Genomic DNA, 17,666 nt, shown 5'->3' on the forward strand with positions numbered 1-17,666 from the left:
TACACCCCGCGAGCAGCCTCCCCCCCCGCCGCCAGCGCGTTCGTGGGATGCCGGGACCGGCAGCAGACCTGGGGCAGCCTCAAACATCTCCACTCATTACCGAACCCTGCTGCTGCCTTCGGTGCTATGGCATCAGACCTTTTTTAACGGCAAAAAAAAAGAAAAGTCAAAATATAATGAGTGTGCCCTCTTAGGAGACACCTACTCGGTGGGGTTTGATCTGTGAATAAGACCCTTTCAGACATTTTGGAAGAGAAAATTGTATTTTTACCTCTGAATCATGTTTCTTTGTTTCCTAATTGGAGATGCCACAGGTTTGAGCACCAGGCAGAAACATGAAAGACTTCAGATTTTGATGCCAACCGCTCAGATGTCAAACTGTATTTCTAATTGGGGTCACTGATACAGATCTTTGCCCTTCTTTCGGCTGCCGCCTTTGTGCCGTCTCCTACACTTGTTTGTGTTTTTATTATCTCATGTGATCATTTGCATCTAACTCCACAGCAAATGCAAGTCCAGAGCCAGGAAATAAAACTGCAGCTGCCTTGAAACGCTTCTGCCTGCCATCAAAACCCTCCAGTGGCCTGAAAAGACCAGGATTCGAGCAGACCAAAATCCCATAAAACAAATAAAGCAGTGCATTACACTTGGAAAAGCTGTCACGAGCGACTTTGATCCTGCACCTACTACCGTCCACCCTCCAGCAGACCACGGTCGTTGCTTTCGGGGCAGGTTTGCTCTGTGAAAAGGCTGTGACCCGTCCTGCAGCCTGGAGGGACGCCCAGCAATGGTCACCCCACAGTGACACCGCGTGTTGCTGCTTGGGACGACATCAAAGCCACAAGCCCCAGGTCATCTCGCTTCACTGGTGGTTCGTGCTGGGCTGCATTTACCTACACAGAAGCCGGGACGTTTCTTCTCGTTGGCTTCTTACGCCGCCCTCATGCCAGCATTGGCTCCCGCCGCGTCTCACCCGTGCACGGCTCTCAGCGGACACAAAGCACAAGTTAAATACGTGTGGTGGTCAGCAGTAGTGGTCGGCACCATTGGCTTCTGCTGCCAAACTCTACGAGTGGAATGAAAGTAAAAATGCAGGAATTTCAAACAACATCCCTCAATTTACTGGGCTGCTTTGTACATGGGGCGAAGCGGCCCAGGGCGCACAGAGGAGCCCAGGGGCTCCCCCAGACGCTCGCAGCAATGCCACTCGCAGCTCTTGGTCCAGCGTTACGGAACAAGCGGAGCATCAGCGGGATCAGCCTGTACTTACTGCAGGAGCTTCCCCACCCCGTAAGGCATCGAAGCCTCTTAGAAAATCATAAATAGTGAAGAACTTCACTGGATTGAAATCTTTTCCTGGTTCAGAAGCCGGTTAAACAGACGCAACCGAAATTGCTTCGGTGCCTTTCCAAGTCTGGGGCGGCAGGAGGCCAGACATGAGAGGGCTTGGGGGGGATCTCGCTCCTTGGGGGGCCTGAAACCTCCTTCCCACTTAATCCAAACCCGCTTCTGCTCCAGAGCCGACAGGACTCGCAGGCACCGGTCTCTGATGCTCGTGAGGGCTGGTTCCCTCGTCTGTCACCACTGCGGTTTGGTACCACTCCTCCTGCAGCTCTGTAAGTAAATTTTTACGCCTTTGATCTAAATTGAAGACATCAGTGGCAAATGAAGCATTAAAACGTGTCAAACCTCTTGGTTTCAAGCACTGGTGACACCAAGTATTTTATTGAGCAGCCAAAGCACGACAAGGTCTGTCTGGGGGTGCCCTCCTGCGCTTACTCTTACCTGTAAATGCTATTATCAATAATATACGTAATAAAATAAGTACTTTTAAGAGCAAGGCAACACTTTTTATTTTTATTTAAAAAGGCCTTGATGGCAGGAATATAGTGTAAAAATCATTGGAAAAACTAAAAGGCATTGATACATATTGGAATATACACTTTTTACATAAATTACATTTATTTATTTATTCTTTCATTTGAGGTTCTTATTCGGTATTGAGGTCTAATAGTTAATAGGTCCTGGGATCTGGACGTTTAGACCACCATAGTCTAACATGTACATGTTCATGGGCCATTGCTGAAAGAGAGGGAGAGAAAAAGAAGGCAAAAGTCTCTGTTAGGACACAACACAAAACCATGCATCCGTCAAATCTCTGACATGTTCCGACACGGGCTGTTGCTCCCACTTTCCAAATAAGATTAAAAAAACCAACCCCAAACCAAAACACCACCAGCCAACCTGACAAAAAAACCCTTCCAAGTTTATATTGCTCTTGCGCTTTTTTTTTTAATTTTATTTTTTAAAAGCATTTGGCATCATCCACAACCGAAGCCAAGCCCTGAGGGAGAGCAGCTGGATGCATCTCCCTGATTTTCTTTCTTATTTTCACAGTTTAGATGCACGCCGGAGCTCTGCATCGCTCCCGGGATGGAGCCGAAGCAACACTCCCGGCGCAGCTCAGACCACGGGGGAACCGCCGGGTCCTGCCGAGAGGTGCTACGGGGCCAAGGCGCCACCGCCAGCACCCATGTTTTAACCCAGTGGGGTCGGGGGATTTGCTCAGGCTGGTCTCGTGTGGCTCCCGCTAACACCATGAGCATCCTCCCGAGGACTGATGCAGGAGAGCCCCAAGGGGCAGCGGGCGCTTTGCTCCGCTGACCCCCCCCTCCACCCCAGACAAACCCGGCAGGAAAAGGCAGCCCCAAAGCTGCGTCCCCTCCTTCGCCAAACCTGCTTGTGCCATTTTACGTCACACTTTATAGTGTTTGTCAGGCAGAGGGAGGTGGTGACGGTTCGGGGAGAGCAGAGAGCAGCATCCTGAAACAGAAAGATAGGTAGGCAGTAACCCCCCTAATATTTGGAAGGCTTTACCACAAGTGAGATCTGATTTGTTGATGATGTAGACTCCATATTGGAAGAGGAGGAAGAGGAAGATGAGGAAGAGGAAGATACTGAGTTCCCTTCGGAGATCCTCTTCCGCTTCCGTTTGGGAACGCTGGTGTCTTTCTCTGCAGGGAGAGAGGGAAGGCATGAGGTGTCCAAGCTCTGTCCCCTAAATGCGGGGACCCATCCCGCCGCTCCGACCTTGCCTCCCACTGAGTGTTCCCCTGATCCGCTGTGCCACCGTTGGTGACGCAGGCTTGGCCTCCACGACCTGGCACGGAGCTGCCAGCTTTCCTCAGGCACCGGTGAAGAAAATCCCCAAAATAAGCAAATCCCAACTCCAGCACTTACAGAGCCTGATATCGCACTGACTTGTGTCCGTGCTGGATGCTTTGGGGCCGTGAAGGTGCCAGCTCTGATGAGGATATGCCCATATATATCTGCATATATGATATGCCCATATATATCTGCATATATAAAGTTTCTTGCGCATCTCTTTTTACATTACGTTGCAGCATGCTCTCGCTTGCCAGATCTCCCTTCTCTACCTAGCCACTTATTTTCATAAAACTAATATGAGCCTAATTATCTCTGGGGCTGCTAATTCTGACACATTTGATTAAAACTGGCTGAGAGTTATTGGGGAGGATGGGACGGGGAGAGAAACGCATTCCCAGCCATCACAGAAACCTTGTTTCCTTAGAAGCTCAACGATGGCTCAAATTAAGGGCTTTAACCAGTGAATAAATTGCTTACAGTGAGTAAATTGCTAATGGGAAAGGGATAATCAAATCCTCCAGAATACGCTGAAAGTTTGAGTCTAACAGCCCAGTCTCTCCCCAGCTCACAGAAGCGCAATCATCTAAGTTGATGGTTTGCTCCGCAACAGATGCTGAGCCTGACTTCTTTTTCCAGGTAGTATCTTCTCCCCAGCCTCCCCTGGGGATGCGGGAGGTTTGAACACCTCCTCATGACCCCCATCCATTTTGCCCATATATTCTCTCTGCCACAGGGCAGGGAAAGCCGTGGTTATTTCCTAGCTCTCCGCTTACCTGTTTGTTTGGCCTCAGTGCAGATTTCGGCAAACGGCCTGCGTAAGAGACAAGCAGGGTCAGAGCAGGCGGAGCCCGTCGTTTCTCCCCTATGCGCCTGCCCGCGCTGGGACACAGCCCAGACCCCGACCCTGAGCTGCCTCCTCCGACACCCTGCTGCGCGGGGATGGGGCATGGAGCCTCCCCACTGCTCCCCGGAGGGAAGCAACCCGAAATAACTCAGCTGGGTCTCTGAGCCGTCCTGCTATCTGCCCCCGTGCCGTGCCCCTTCCCATCATCATCATCTCAAACTACACAAGAAAGAGGGGATAAACCGGCCCCGCTGACGCTTCGCTGTGCCCACCCGTGGCCGAGCACATCCCTGCGGCGCAGGACAGTGGATGCTGGGGATGGAGCGGGTCCTCCGCGGGTGCGCGGTGGCGTGGCCCTGCTCCAGTGGCCCCACGGTGACTTACCCCACTCCCGGCTGGAGAAGCAAAGGCAATACTTAACAAACAGAAACCTTCCCCGGTCGCAGAGCTGAGGGAACTTACTGGAGCTGGTTTATAATCACCATCCGGATGCTCTCCCGTGCCTTCAGGATCTTCTCCAGCCGATGGATGTCGTACGTATTGGGGTTTCTGAAAGGGATATCATCCGGCAGCCCAGTAACCTCCATGGCGTCAGGACTGTCCCTGATGAGTTTATAGGGCACCATGACGGGCCGGTTCAAGCCCAGAGCCTCTCCTGTAATGGCAGAGCAGAGGACAACGCACCGGCTTTACCGCACAAGGCTCCGGATCCAACCAACCAAAGGACCAAGAGCCCTGGGAGGACTTTGGGAAGCCATGGCTGCCGTGATGCCCGACCTTTGCTGCAGCCACATCCCACCCAGCCGTTTCACGTCTGCCTGCCCAATTTATTGCCTGCTCCATTAGTCTCCATTTAGGATCCTGCCAGGAGCCTCAGGTGAGGGCTGTTTTACAGCACCAGCACTTGCACACCTGCCTCTGCTCCGTGCAGAGCACACCCATTGCCACGCTTGCGCCAGCCCGTGGCTGGGCCAGCAGCGGCAGCGTGGGGGACAGCCCAGGAGAGAGGGCAAACGGGAGAGATTTGTCCATCTCTTCTTGCCTCCGGCTGTCAGCAGGTTTGGGGGTCACTGGGGTGGAAATTATATCCATCACTCATCATCACATCACATTGCTCCTGCCCATTTTTTGAATCACTTTATCTCTTTGGCCTCCACAATATCCTATGGCAGCGAAATACCACAATTTAATTCCTTGCTGCGTTACAAGTACTTCCTTCCGCACGATTTAAACCTGCTGCCCACCTCTCTGGGTACCCCTTTGGTTCCTGCATGGTGGGGAGGAGCAAACGTCCCCCTCCTGTACTGGTCCTGATTGTAAGAGCCTGATCTCGCCTCACATCTCTGCAACCCCCAAACCTGGAGGTGTGAGCTGCCCCTCAGCCACATTCCTGGCTTTCCTTGCCGGGGGTTTGTCCCTGGAGCCCACCTGGCACCTTGTGCTCCATAAACCGTGCCTGGACCGTGAGAACGCAGGGATCTGCTGTGGGCTCAGCCCCCACATGGGCCAAGTGCTGCTGAGCCGGGGCGGATGGGGATGCTCAGAACACGGGCACCAGCCTCCCTGAGGGGGTGCGCCCATACGCTGGCACCTCCAACGAGGGCAAATCCGCCCCCAAAGCAGCACACAGCCCATGCTGTGAGCAGCACCCCAAAATAAACAGGGTTTGTGGGAAGGGTGAGCGGCCTTGACATGGGGAGACTTGAGAAAGGAGGGGAATGACATTCCCCACTGCTTTGCTGTCATTCTGTTTTCCTTCTCCTTCAGGCAATTATTTTGGGGAGAGAGGTGAGACACTGCACTGAACAGTGAGGTGCCACCGAGCCGCCGCGGCCCAGCTGTGCAGCCCTGGGGTCTGAAGGGTTGAGAAATAACCACCCAGCACTTACTTACACAAGTCGTGCCCAAACGGGGACAGCCACAAGCAGTGGCAGCCCGCACCCGTGGGGCTGAGAGGGTGACGCCGCTCAGGGCCGTGCATCCTGCGGCCGGCTCCTACGCTCCCCCCACCCGGCTGCTATTCCTACTGCGCCTTTTCCCAGCGACGGGTGGAAGGAGGGGTTTGCTAGGCAGCACAAGGGGCCTGCAAAAAGCATTTTCAAATCTTCTTCAGTCTCCTGACCTCCTTTTCTGCCGCGGCGCCAGCAAGCTTTTTCCCAGCCGTGCCTCACGTTGGGCTGCGGCTCCAGCCTTGCTCCCAGCCCGGCAGGCAGAGCAGGCAGGGGCTGCCTGCCAGCAGGCTGGCACAGGGCAGGCACGCTCAGCGCACAGACCACGGCTCACGCCGGCTCAGGACACGTTAAAAACACATCAAAGGCTGATGCCAGACTGAACAAATCCTGCTCCTCGGCTGTGTTTTCTTTCCGTCCTCCCTCCCCTTGCCAAGGAGGAGCTGTCGACAAGAAGGTCATGGTCCCACCTGCCGGGAGCGAGACACAGGAACATCCCTAGGGATGGGCTGTAACGTGGAGCAGTGGGATGAAACCTGTGCTGCAGCAGGCTGCCGTGCGCTCGGCCTATAAATAGAGGCCTTCAGTCGAATTAATTTTAACTATGGCTGCTGTCAGCAAAAACAAACCCGCTTGGCGATGCGTGCAGCTGGGAGACTCACCGTATTTTTCATTGAAAAGCTCTTTCACTTGCTCTCGGAGAATCACCTTCTCTCCGAGCCTGTTGGCATCGTCCTCATCTGCAAAGCAAAAAAGGACAGGGAATAAAACACCCCATTTCTTTCTGAGCCCCTGGAAAACCCATCCCACTGTCACAGCGCACAACCGCGTCTCTGTCCCTCTGCCCCAGCACGGCGTGGGAACAGCTCGGAGGCGGCTGCTCTGCCTTTGCACCTTGCGTCACCTTTTAGAGCTGTGCGAAGTAGCTATAAAATGCTGCCAAATCTGCATTTGCCATGCGCTGCCAAGGCTGAGAGCATTTTACATCCACTTTGCGGTGCTGGAAATGACTGCAAAATATGCAAAGCAACGGAGACTCAGGCCCTCAGTGCCACGAATGCTCCCACAAGTGATATCAAGGAATGAGATAGCACTTTTATAGCTGGGCTCCTAAGTACAGTATTGTTTTATAATATGCCATATAATCAGCTTGGCTTTACTAGCTTTTTTAATTATCCTCATCGTGCCAAACAGTTTCTCTTCCGTTCTCTCATTTCAGACGACGTGCCTGTGTCAGTAGATTTTTTTCCCCCCAGCTATTCAGCATCCTCAGGGGGCTCCAGGAAAAACAGCTGGGGTCAGTACCGGCCCCCTTTGATGCTTTTTCACCCCGCAGGTATAAAGCACCGACTGAATGAACCTTATCTGCTTCTCACCAGGGTCACTCGTCCAGCCCCGAGCCAGCCAGAGTGCGCAGCGCAGGGCCGGCTCGGTGGGGTCTCTTCCCGGGGAGGAGGCATCACCACCATGAGCCTTGCCGCACCCAAGGCAGGCATTTTCACGCAGGCTGGCACGCCACGGGGTGGAAATCCAGGATAGTTATTTAAAACATCAAGGTGAGCGCTGCAAACCTCAGCATGAGGGACCCGAGCATCCTCTGCCCCGGGTCTGCAGCTATTTAATTTGATTTTGAGCAATCACATGATTTTTATTTTGGTTTTAAGCGATCACATGGCTTGCAATTTTATTTTAAACGCAAGCTGAAAACCTGACGCAAGTCCCTGCCTCCCTGCACGGGGCCCCAGAGCCCAGCGCTCAAGCACCCCCAGCAGAAATCACACGCCTTGGCCCCCCAGCCGCTGAGGGTCCTGGAGAGAAGCTGGCACCCTTAAACCTCTGCACCCTACTACTGCAGGCTACGGCCTCAAAAATCCTCTTCTCTACCTGGAAAACAATAGTTTTGTCTGGATATAACTAGGAAAAAAAAAGGGAGATGTTTCTGTGAAGGAACCTCAGGGCCAAGTCGTGCTTCAAATCCAGAAATGGCAACAAAGCAGCTTGAAAGGGATGGAGCAAAAAATAAATAAACTAGAAGAAAATCAAATAAATGTCGCCAAGGAGCTCTGATTTCAAGAACCAAGACCTTGCCTTGCAGTGCTACTCCCGAGGCCGCAGCAGGCCGGCGGGGGCAAACCCTGCGGGCTCCCTCTGTGACTTCCTTGTCATTGATGCTCAGTTTCTGGGCTGTATATACACACCCGTATGGATGTGTAGATGGTAGCAGACAAAAAACCACCAAAATTAAGTGTTCTCACTCGTTTAATTCTCTGGGACTGAAAAACGCAGCAGCTCTTTCCTTTCCGCTCATGCCCCGAGCGACCCGAGTGCAAGAAATGAGATCCCAAAGGGGTTTTTTTCCCAGCTTGTGGTGGGCAGGACTCCCAAATTCCCATCCAAGGACACAAACAAATGCCATAAAAAACCTGGAACTGAGCATGCATAACAGAGAAGCCAGAGAGGAGGCTCCGGCTGGGGGGGGGGGGCCCCCCGCGGAGAAGGACCAGGCTCCGGCTGGCGGCGCCGCTTCCCGTGTACCTGCCCCCTGCCCCCCAGGCGGCTCCGGGCAAGAGGGATCTCCGTCTACCTTTGAACTTCAACGTTTGGGTTTGGGAAATAATCGACTCGAGGAAGCCACTGGCACTCCTGGGATCTGCTGAGTCCTTCCCATAAAGCAGGTTTAGGCATGCTGCTGGCTTCAGCTCTGTCTTATCAATTTATTTTTTTTAATTAAAAAAAGTAGCCAGTTACCCCAGGCGGCTCCGGGCAAGAGGGATCTCCGTCTACCTTTGAACTTCAACGTTTGGGTTTGGGAAATAATCGACTCGAGGAAGCCACTGGCACTCCTGGGATCTGCTGAGTCCTTCCCATAAAGCAGGTTTAGGCATGCTGCTGGCTTCAGCTCTGTCTTATCAATTTATTTTTTTTAATTAAAAAAAGTAGCCAGTTAATTGACTTTTTTTTTCCCCAATCCTACTTGCCTGAAGCGAGGAGCCCTGCACTCCACAGGCACTTACGTACAAGAAGTCACATTTTTAAAGCACCATTTGCTCTTTTCCAGTAGGACTTGTCAGAACTCAACATCTCGACATCTCTCTTAGAAACTCATTTAGAAATATGACCAAGTCATATTTAGTAGTTATTAAAAATGGGGTTTAGGTGTCTGCTGTTGGACAACAGGATCCAAAACACCGCCTATTCTTCTAGTGACTTTAAAAAAACCCCAACAAAACCAAATCCAAGGTATCCCACCGATAAAGAACGGTTTTGTCTGGGCTCGTGATGCCATGTGCAGAGCCCTGATCTCGGTGGTGAAGCCGCAGCAGAGCCAGGCAGGGTACCCGGCAGAGCCTTCCTCCTCCCCGTGCCGCCGCCAGCATCCCGGGGTGCAGCTCCAGGCGATGCACGTCCTCCACCTGGCCACCGCGCTCAGAGTAACAACCTCCCGTCATCCGAACCCCCGGCGTGAAGCCTGTTTCGTCAGGGAAACAGCCGCTGCCCAACACATCCCACCGGGAAAGCGGCTCAGGTCCCTTCTTCAGGCGATCCCAGTCGTGCCAAAGAAACACCCAGCCGGGGTAGGCTGCTTACAGCGGTCAGGATCTGGCCCTGAATCTTAAGAGGATAACTACACGCCTCTTTCTCCCCTTCCAGCTTCAGTGGGTACAATTCAGTTACACCCCTGTGTAAATGCAGAATAAACCCGCTGACTTTACTGAGGCTATGCCACAGTAACCCAGGTTTAAATACAGTTCGAATTAGCTCAACATATGCATGTTTTCAAAGCGGAGCTATAAACTTGCGGGAGCAGGCAATTACCATCTAGACACGCAGCCAGAATCCCAGCTGATGGGACTAAGGCTGGATCTGCTGGAGACACGCCGTGCCCCACCGCAGATACAGGCAGGCGAGCTCTTCTTTACTCCTGTAAATTAGTATGTATGTTAAATCCCCGGAGCCTACACGACTGCACACTGGCTCTGACCCACAGTACGTGTTAAAGCAAAGCAAAAAACCCCAACCCAAATCTGTGCAAGAGCTCCTTATGAATGGCAAGTGGATTTTTTTAACAAATTAATTGCTCGGACACGTGGATGAGCTGAGGATAACGTGGCAGGTCGGTTTGTCTGGAGTAGAACCGGCACCGATGCCCAGGGACTGCAGCAACGGTGCTTAGAAATGCAGAGAGGATTAATAACAACAATAAAATACTGTTAAACACATCCTGCATCATTCAGTTCTTGGTATCACAGGGAAACAGAGCAGAGAGGAAAAAAAAAAATACCTGAAATTTGGGGGTTTAAGACATTTTCATTCTTATATTAAAACGCAAGTGCATTTCTTGTCTGCTACCATCTACGATGCATCAACTGAGCTACGTACCATTCAAGGCAGCGTAGGCTTTTTCCAATGATGTTATCCGTCTAGGGGCTACAGCGCAAGTTAAAAGACAAAAAAAAAAAAAAAAAGAGAGAGAAAGAAAAAGAGAGCCATGAGTGCTGCAGCTTGGTTTCTTGGTCACAAACAAAAGCAAAACCCAGGATGACACTGTCCCTAGCAACTTAAAACTCCTCCGGTCCCAAGGCCCCTTGGCACAGAGATGCTTTCGGTAGCTAAATAACTGCCCGGTGAGCCGGGCAGGCGGGCCGGGCTCTCCACCGTGCACCAGGGACCCGTTTTGGGATGTGCTTGAGCCCGCGAGCATCCCCCGAGCTACGCCGCACTCCTGAGCAGCTCGAGGTCCACATGTGCCCAGGGACGCGTGGTCGAATTGCAGCATTTACGGCACGTGCCAAAGCAGCAGCAGCTGTGCTGCATGCCCGCGCCGGAGGAGAAAAAAAAAATATCTGAGGTTAAAGCAGATGAAAAGCAAACAGGGAAACTGTGTCAGTTCTGCAGCAACGGGGGGGGGGGAAACGGGAGAAAAAGGAATCCCTAAGGAGAGGCTGGTGCTTGCCACCGACTCCGAAGTGACGAGCGATATCAAAAAGAAATTAATTCCCTGGGGAAAAGCAGCAGTGACGGGGCTAGGGCCAGGATTTGCATGATGGACAAAAGGAGGAATGAAGCGGCTCATCATGCCGAAGCTGGCAGTCGCGGGGAGAGTCGGTGGGGGGGGGCTGCGGGTCGTGGCACCAGGGAGGCTCTTGCTGCCAAACTGCAGCATGCAGGCACCAGCAAACTGGAGGGGACGGAGGGGAGAGAGCAGGGGCGTGTGTCTGAATTTGCCGAGCAGAGATACGAGCAATCTGAAGTAGCTCAAAATATGCATCAAACATTTCGAGCAGGCTCAGGAAAGCAGCCGTTGCAGCACACAGGAGACAAGAGCTCTGCCGATGCCTCCGGCCCAACCGTCTGCACGGGGAAAGCGCTTCAGTTCAGCGGCACCAAAGGAACAGAAATCGGGGGTTTTGCACAGGGCAGCTGCAGACGCCGACATTTCGGTGCAGACCACGGTGAGCTGAGGCGCTGAGCTGGATCCTGCACCGCCTGGGCTGCAGGTGGACAAAACCTGACGTAAGCGGCTGGACCAGCACCGCCTCGCTGCCACGCAGCAGAACCCAGCTGGAAAATAAGAGATGCTGCCCGTCGCCTGGTCCCCCGAATCGCTGGGTGACACCCTGCCCGTGTGGACACCCTGCGGGCAGCACCCACCACGCAAAATGTTCAGGCGTATACGCAACGCGAAGGGGGAAGAGATGCAGATGGGTCACGCCGGAGCTGGGAAAGCCAAGCTGGAGTCCAAGCCAAGAGGGAACAAGCTCCTGGCATAGCTCCTGTCAAGGAGGCATGCAGGCAGGAGCAGGGGCAGGAGCGCAGGCAGGCTGCAGGCAGGCAGGAGTGCAGGCAGTGAGGAAGAGAAGCGTACAGCAGCATCTTTCCATTATGAATCAGAAACTGTTTCGGAAGGGCAGCATGGCGTTTCACTTGGTTGGCAGCAACTCAAAGGCATTTTCAGCGTGTCAGGTGAAGATTTCAAGATGCTGTTTGGAAATCACGCTGATTAAGAAAGATAATTAGAATTTCTTGTCCTGGTAACCCTCATGTGCTGCTCAGCCTTAACCACGGGAGGCATCCCACCAGGCTCACGGCCGCTGCACTACGTGGTACGGAGCGCATCCCGAAGTGCTGGACCACAGCCGGGATGGAGCGGCACCCGACTCGATGAGCACCCTGAAAAAAGGGGGTTTGGGGGTCTCCGAAGGACACGTCAGGATATGAGGCTGGCGGGGAGCGGGAGGGAGGCAAGACCAAAGCAAACATGAGGGCTGGGATGAGCTGGGTGATGGCGCTGCCTTCCCGCCGGCGCAAGGATGCCACACACGCAGGCAAAAGGGAAAAGAAGACAAATAATAGGCAAAGAAAAAGGTGACTGGAATCGCGGAGGTGCTTAAAAACAGGCTTTGAAGCTCCACAGCTACTCACACTACCTGCTTGATTTTCCACCTTCAGACTAAAAACACTAACCAGCTGAACACTAAAAAATAATTCACCCTGGATAACAGGAAGGCGGATCAGAAGGAAAAATAACCCGGCTGCTCCTGCGGGGGCTAAATGTCGGGGCTGGGGGGTGAAGGGAGAGGGGCACGGACCTCGAAAAGCAACCTGGTGAGGGAGCAAGGTGCGTTCAGCTCTCATCACCGCCCCATCAAGTGCTTTCCTCTTTTCTTTTTTTCTTGCTGGGAGTTTCCAACGCAAGGCACATCTCAAAGTCTTGCGGAGGATTGTGCTCTTGTGATTAATAAAAAAAAAAAAAATACAGTAAAATAAAAAGGATGCCTGGATGTGCGGGTTTTTTTTAATTAAAGAACACTGCCTGCCCTACTTTATTAATTGGAGTATGGGAAATAATCTATCAGGGTGGTAGGGAGTTTGGGGAATAGGACAGATGGAGCTGGTGTACATTTTCAATCAAAGCACATAAAAATTAACATACAGAAAGAATTTTTTTTGTGTGCTAGATTACTTATGCTTGCTATTTTTTTTTTTCCAAAGGCTCATATTAAGCCTGTTTTGTATCTCTCTGCCTCAGGAAAAGAAGAAAAGAGAGGATAAGTGCTGTGTTTGTAGCGCTGGAGCTTCACCCCTGCTCTGCCACTTCTGTTTTAATGCCGAGAGATCGTTCTGCTTTGAAAAAGGGGTTTTGAAGGTCTCTTTCGCAGAGCAGATACCAGCGGTGGGGAGAAAAAAAAAATTGGAAATCAAAAGGAAAATCTCAGGACACCAGGAGGGCCGTGCTCCTGGATTAAAGCCCCCGGGAGCCACGCGGGTAAAGTGCTGGCGGAGGCACCGGTGACCTCGGGGCCATCGTCCTACCTTCGAAAGGCTGCAAATCCGCACTGCAGAAGGGGGTTGCAGCCTCCGACCTCCTCCGGGCACTGGGGAGCACCGCCGGCTTTACTCTTCCAAAAAAAAACCAGCCTCATCCCCACCACCTTCTGGTAACAGCATCCCTGCAGGCACGCACCCCCCAGCCGCCTCCGCGCCGGCAGCCTCGCCCCCCGCCACTGCGACCCATTAGGGGGGAAGATACCATCTCGACAGAGAAATTACAGATGATCTTGAGAAAAAGCACGCTTGGTGCTCAGATTATATTGAAATCCTTTTATCTGTTTCTGTCACACTTAAAAAAAATGGGTGTCCCCAAAAGAGAGAGATAAGGAGGCCGGTCCTCTGCGGTCCTGCAGTTATCTGGGATGCTCCTTGCAATGCAGGAGGTGCACAACTTCTTTAAAGCAAATTAAACCCCGTAATTCAACCTGAAGGCAACTAAAATCACCCCAAAATAATAATTTAAAAAAAATGCTTATGTTAAACTTCCCTTTTCCCTTAAAATGTGTATTTTTCATGGCCAAAATGATCCACAAAAAATACAACCTCCCTTATATTTATATTTATACAGTTCTCTTCTGGGCTTTCCAGCTTTTAGATGCCCTTGCAATGCCATCCTGCTTGGGAGTAACTATTGCTTTCATTTTAACGCTCCTCTACGAAATAAAAGTGATTTTCATTGATTTTGTTTTAACGCCAAGCACGCACTTCTGCTGCTGCTCTTCATTTTACATGGCGGGACTTTACTACACAAGATTGAGGTGAAAAGAACACTCTTAAATTTAAATTTTTAATGATCTATGGCTAGTTGGAAATCATTAATTTTGTTAAGGCAGATGAAAAGCGATCAAAGCCAAGGCAGCGCGTGTACCACTGTGTTGCCACCATCCACTTCAGTGTATGGGGTGGAAAAGCAGACGAGAGGTTAATTGCTGTCAACAGGGATTTTTGGGGGGCAAAATACAAATAGCCTTTTTCTCAAGGAGACATGCTGGTGATAGTCTGACTACTAGAAAACAATTATAAGTCCTGGAACTGTCTCTGAAGATTTAGCAAATATATGAAATAGTCTATAACAAATTGAGTTGTCAAGTAAGAAAAACCCCTCATCTGCGACTGCTCTTATTTAAAACCCCCGTGGGAGGAGAGGGCATGAGCCCCAAGCCCGGCAGGGATGCCGCGACTCCTCCCGAGCCCACTTGGGTACCACAATACACGGAATAAAATATGCCTTTGGGTTTGTGCTAGCATGGGCCAGCCCGTGGTGGGAGTGTTCAGCTGGAGAAGGAAGGAAAAAAAAGAAAAAAAAAAAGTTGTGCATCGAAAAGAAAATCAATTTCCTCTACATCTCTATTTATCAGGCTGCGTTTCCAAGCCAGCTGGCAGGTTGAAGTATTTGCCTTCTGATGTGCTCCTTTGTTAATGGTGTGATTTGTGTCAGATCAGCGTCTCTTAACGTAATTATACCGATTACGGCGGAGGAACGGGAAGACAAGATGTGGCTGGAGGAGCAGATATACATCCCCGGCTCACTCCGGCGTTATACCATGTCATTCCGTGGAAAACCACAGTTCTGCAAAACCTGCATTTCACCGAGGGCTCGTTTAAGGTCCAGCCGATAGGAGCTGGCACCTTGCTGCTTAGGACCAAAAGATAGGAAGTCTAAACCCAAAGTCCGCAGAGGTCTCGGGGGACCTCCCCATCGACTTGGCTGGGCCATACACGGGGATGCAGAGGGTCGACACTCGGACCATGCCCTGGATAGAATTTCCCAGACAGCTTGTCTTTTGTTAGAGTCCTCTCAGGTGTCTAACACCTTTTTGCTGTTCTAGTAAGGACATATAAATGTTTTCCTCTCTGTCATATTTGTCTTCCCTAAATTGTGCCATCCCCGTGGAGGCTGGCCAAGGAAACGGGAAGCCATCAATAAAGACGACAATGTTTTTTGCACCCGTCTGTGCTCTTCCAACAGTTGTAATTACAGACATTTAAAACCAAGACAGGTTTTTACCCACGTTTCTGACAGCAGCTCTCTTTTCTGGGCAGCCTAGAAGCGAGAGACAGAGCTACCGCAGCGATGCATGGGGAAGAACGCGGCTCCGGGATGGTGATTTCTGCCGCTGGGTACGGAGCACACCCAGGACACCCCATCCTCCCCTCTCTCATGTCTCCCCCGGTGTTTCCGCATGCAGGATGCTCACGAGCCAGCGAGGGTTTTCACTGCCGTGCTGCTGCAGCCCGATGCGGACCCTGTGGTTAAATCACCCCCTTCCCACGATCATCCCTCGCCACTGAACCTGCCAGCTCATTGCAACGCTTATTTATTTTAAGAAAAAGCTGAAGAAAGGTGCCTTCCTAAAAACAGAACGCAGATCCCTGCCCTAGATTAGCTCTTGAAAAATGCCGTCATTTCAAGGCAACAGCGGCAGTACCAATGGGTGCCACTGAGGCCAGCTGTCTCGGTCAGGGGAACTTCAGCAAATGCACCAAACAACAACAAAACCAAAGTGGGAAGCCCAGGAAAGTGAAGTCAGGGGCAACCTTCCTTCAGCTGATAAAATTATCGCGCGCCATCCACAGCTTACAACCCCCTGACCACCACTAAACACTTGGCCAATGCATTGCGTAGGCAAAAAGGCATCATCTCTTACCGGGTTTGGGGATAAGTCCTTGAAAAGGCCTGTAAAAAAGAAGGAAACAAGGAGATATAAAATGAAACGCCACTGAGAAGCCAACACGCCTGGCCTGAGCATCCTCCCGCGGCCCAGGGAGGGTCAGGGATCAGCCTGTCCTTCGCACGCTGTGCCACGACTCGCGCGGGACCGGCAGGAGCTCTGCGGGGATGGGGTCCTTGTGGTCCCTGGGGACACACGCCCTGCTTGGGGCAGCATGCACTGCGTCAGTAAGAAGACAGGCAATGTGGCCCAGCGAGAGGTGATGGAGCCACACTTAAAGCCTCTGTTTTTCCCAGTCTCACCTTACAGTGATACAGTGATAAAGTGCCTTTCCCCTCCCGCTTGCATCCATCTCCTTTGGCTGCAAAACCCGCAGGACCCCCCGGCGAGCGATTAGTGCCTGGCGCCTCTGCAAGCGCTGCGGGACGCTGAGCACTGCCTTTCACCAGCAATAAACCAAGCAATGTTTCTCCTATCTCAAGATTCCTAGAAAAGGGGATGGGATTTCTCTGCCCACACAACCACCGAGCACCGTTTTCTCCTGCCAGCGCCTTCCCCACAGCCTCCCCAGGCAGCAGGCAGGAGAAAAGAGCACGAGTCTCTATTTTACGGTCCCCTCCAAACCGTTCTGGCAATGTTAACTGCCAACTTAATAGCTGTCTCGGGGGCTGGAGGCATTTATAGTATTTACAGCCCTGCCCCGATGGGGCTGGCAGAGCTGGGGGTGCATTTAAGTCAGCTCCCTCCTCTCCCCCTCCTGCTCGGCAGGGTGGCTGCCACCTCTCGCCACGTACCTCGTCACGGTGAACTTGATTTTATCGGCAACGGCCAATATCCTCTCCAGGTTCTGTGAGCCGAAGGTGCACGGCTTCCTGAAGGGGATCCCGGGGGGCAGCCCCTCTATAATCACTGACCCCGGATTGCTCTTGATCCGCTTGTATGGCACTTGCACGGGGTATTTAATCCCCAAGGCCTCACCTGGGAGAGAAACGAGCGGTAAGCGAGCGGTAAGTGAGCGGGACACCAGGGATGCGATTTCTACCGCGGCTCTGGCTCCATCCCCAGCCCTGCCAAAGCACGGCAGAGCGCGAGCGGGCTGCTCGAGGCACCGCGTCAAGCGTTAGATCAGGGACCAACATTTTCAGGCCGCCTCCACGATGGGAGCGGAGGGGTCCCAAGGCAGCCGTGAGCGTGCAGCAGAGCGGTGGGAGGGATGGAAAGCCGCTGCTCTTTCCTTTGGGACATTATTTGGAGATAACTCCATAGGCATGTTCCCTCGCTGAGGTCTGGCTGCAGGACCGAGGCTACACATTGCCTTGCAAATAATTGCTCCTGTGGGTACCTGGGAACCTGCACAAGTCTTACTGCTGCCTAGAAAATGAGGATAACAGCATTTCCCTGCCTTGCTTGATAAAGAACAGACGCTGGGGCAGGCAGGCCATGGGAGTGCCCTGCAGAGCCCGGGTAGGTGCCCTGGGGACAGGAGGAGCGGCATCTACTCGTCCCCCAACGCTCCTGCAAGTGCTTGCTACGGCCCCTCCTTATTCCCTTCCCAACCTCCTGCCACCCCCAGTGCTCCCACAGCTCCGCAATTCTCCGCTAACGAATTTATTATCGTTGTTCTTCACGGAGGCGGGGTTAAAAGAGAAAAACCCACCAAAACGTGGCCGGGAAGGGCAGGCAGCGGGAAGGGCAGGCAGC

The 17,666-nt window shown here is 52.3% G+C and overlaps 1 protein-coding gene across 1 annotated transcript in view; it reads right to left on the reverse strand.

The window, feature by feature from the left end:
* Positions 1-1,828: 1,828 nt before the first annotated feature.
* GTF2IRD1 (GTF2I repeat domain containing 1) overlaps positions 1,829-17,666 on the reverse strand; it is a 46,933-nt gene continuing 31,095 nt past the window's right edge. Inside the window, 7 exon segments of the mRNA XM_009276402.1 lie at positions 1,829-2,082; positions 2,878-3,014; positions 3,942-3,979; positions 4,475-4,667; positions 6,624-6,701; positions 15,942-15,970; positions 16,760-16,943. Of these exon segments, the coding sequence (XP_009274677.1) occupies positions 2,008-2,082; positions 2,878-3,014; positions 3,942-3,979; positions 4,475-4,667; positions 6,624-6,701; positions 15,942-15,970; positions 16,760-16,943 (734 nt within the window). The 3' untranslated portion in view covers positions 1,829-2,007.

This window comes from Aptenodytes forsteri, unplaced genomic scaffold (assembly GCF_000699145.1).
Source record: "Aptenodytes forsteri isolate BGI_AS27 unplaced genomic scaffold, ASM69914v1 Scaffold209, whole genome shotgun sequence".
Classification (NCBI taxonomy): domain Eukaryota; kingdom Metazoa; phylum Chordata; class Aves; order Sphenisciformes; family Spheniscidae; genus Aptenodytes; species Aptenodytes forsteri.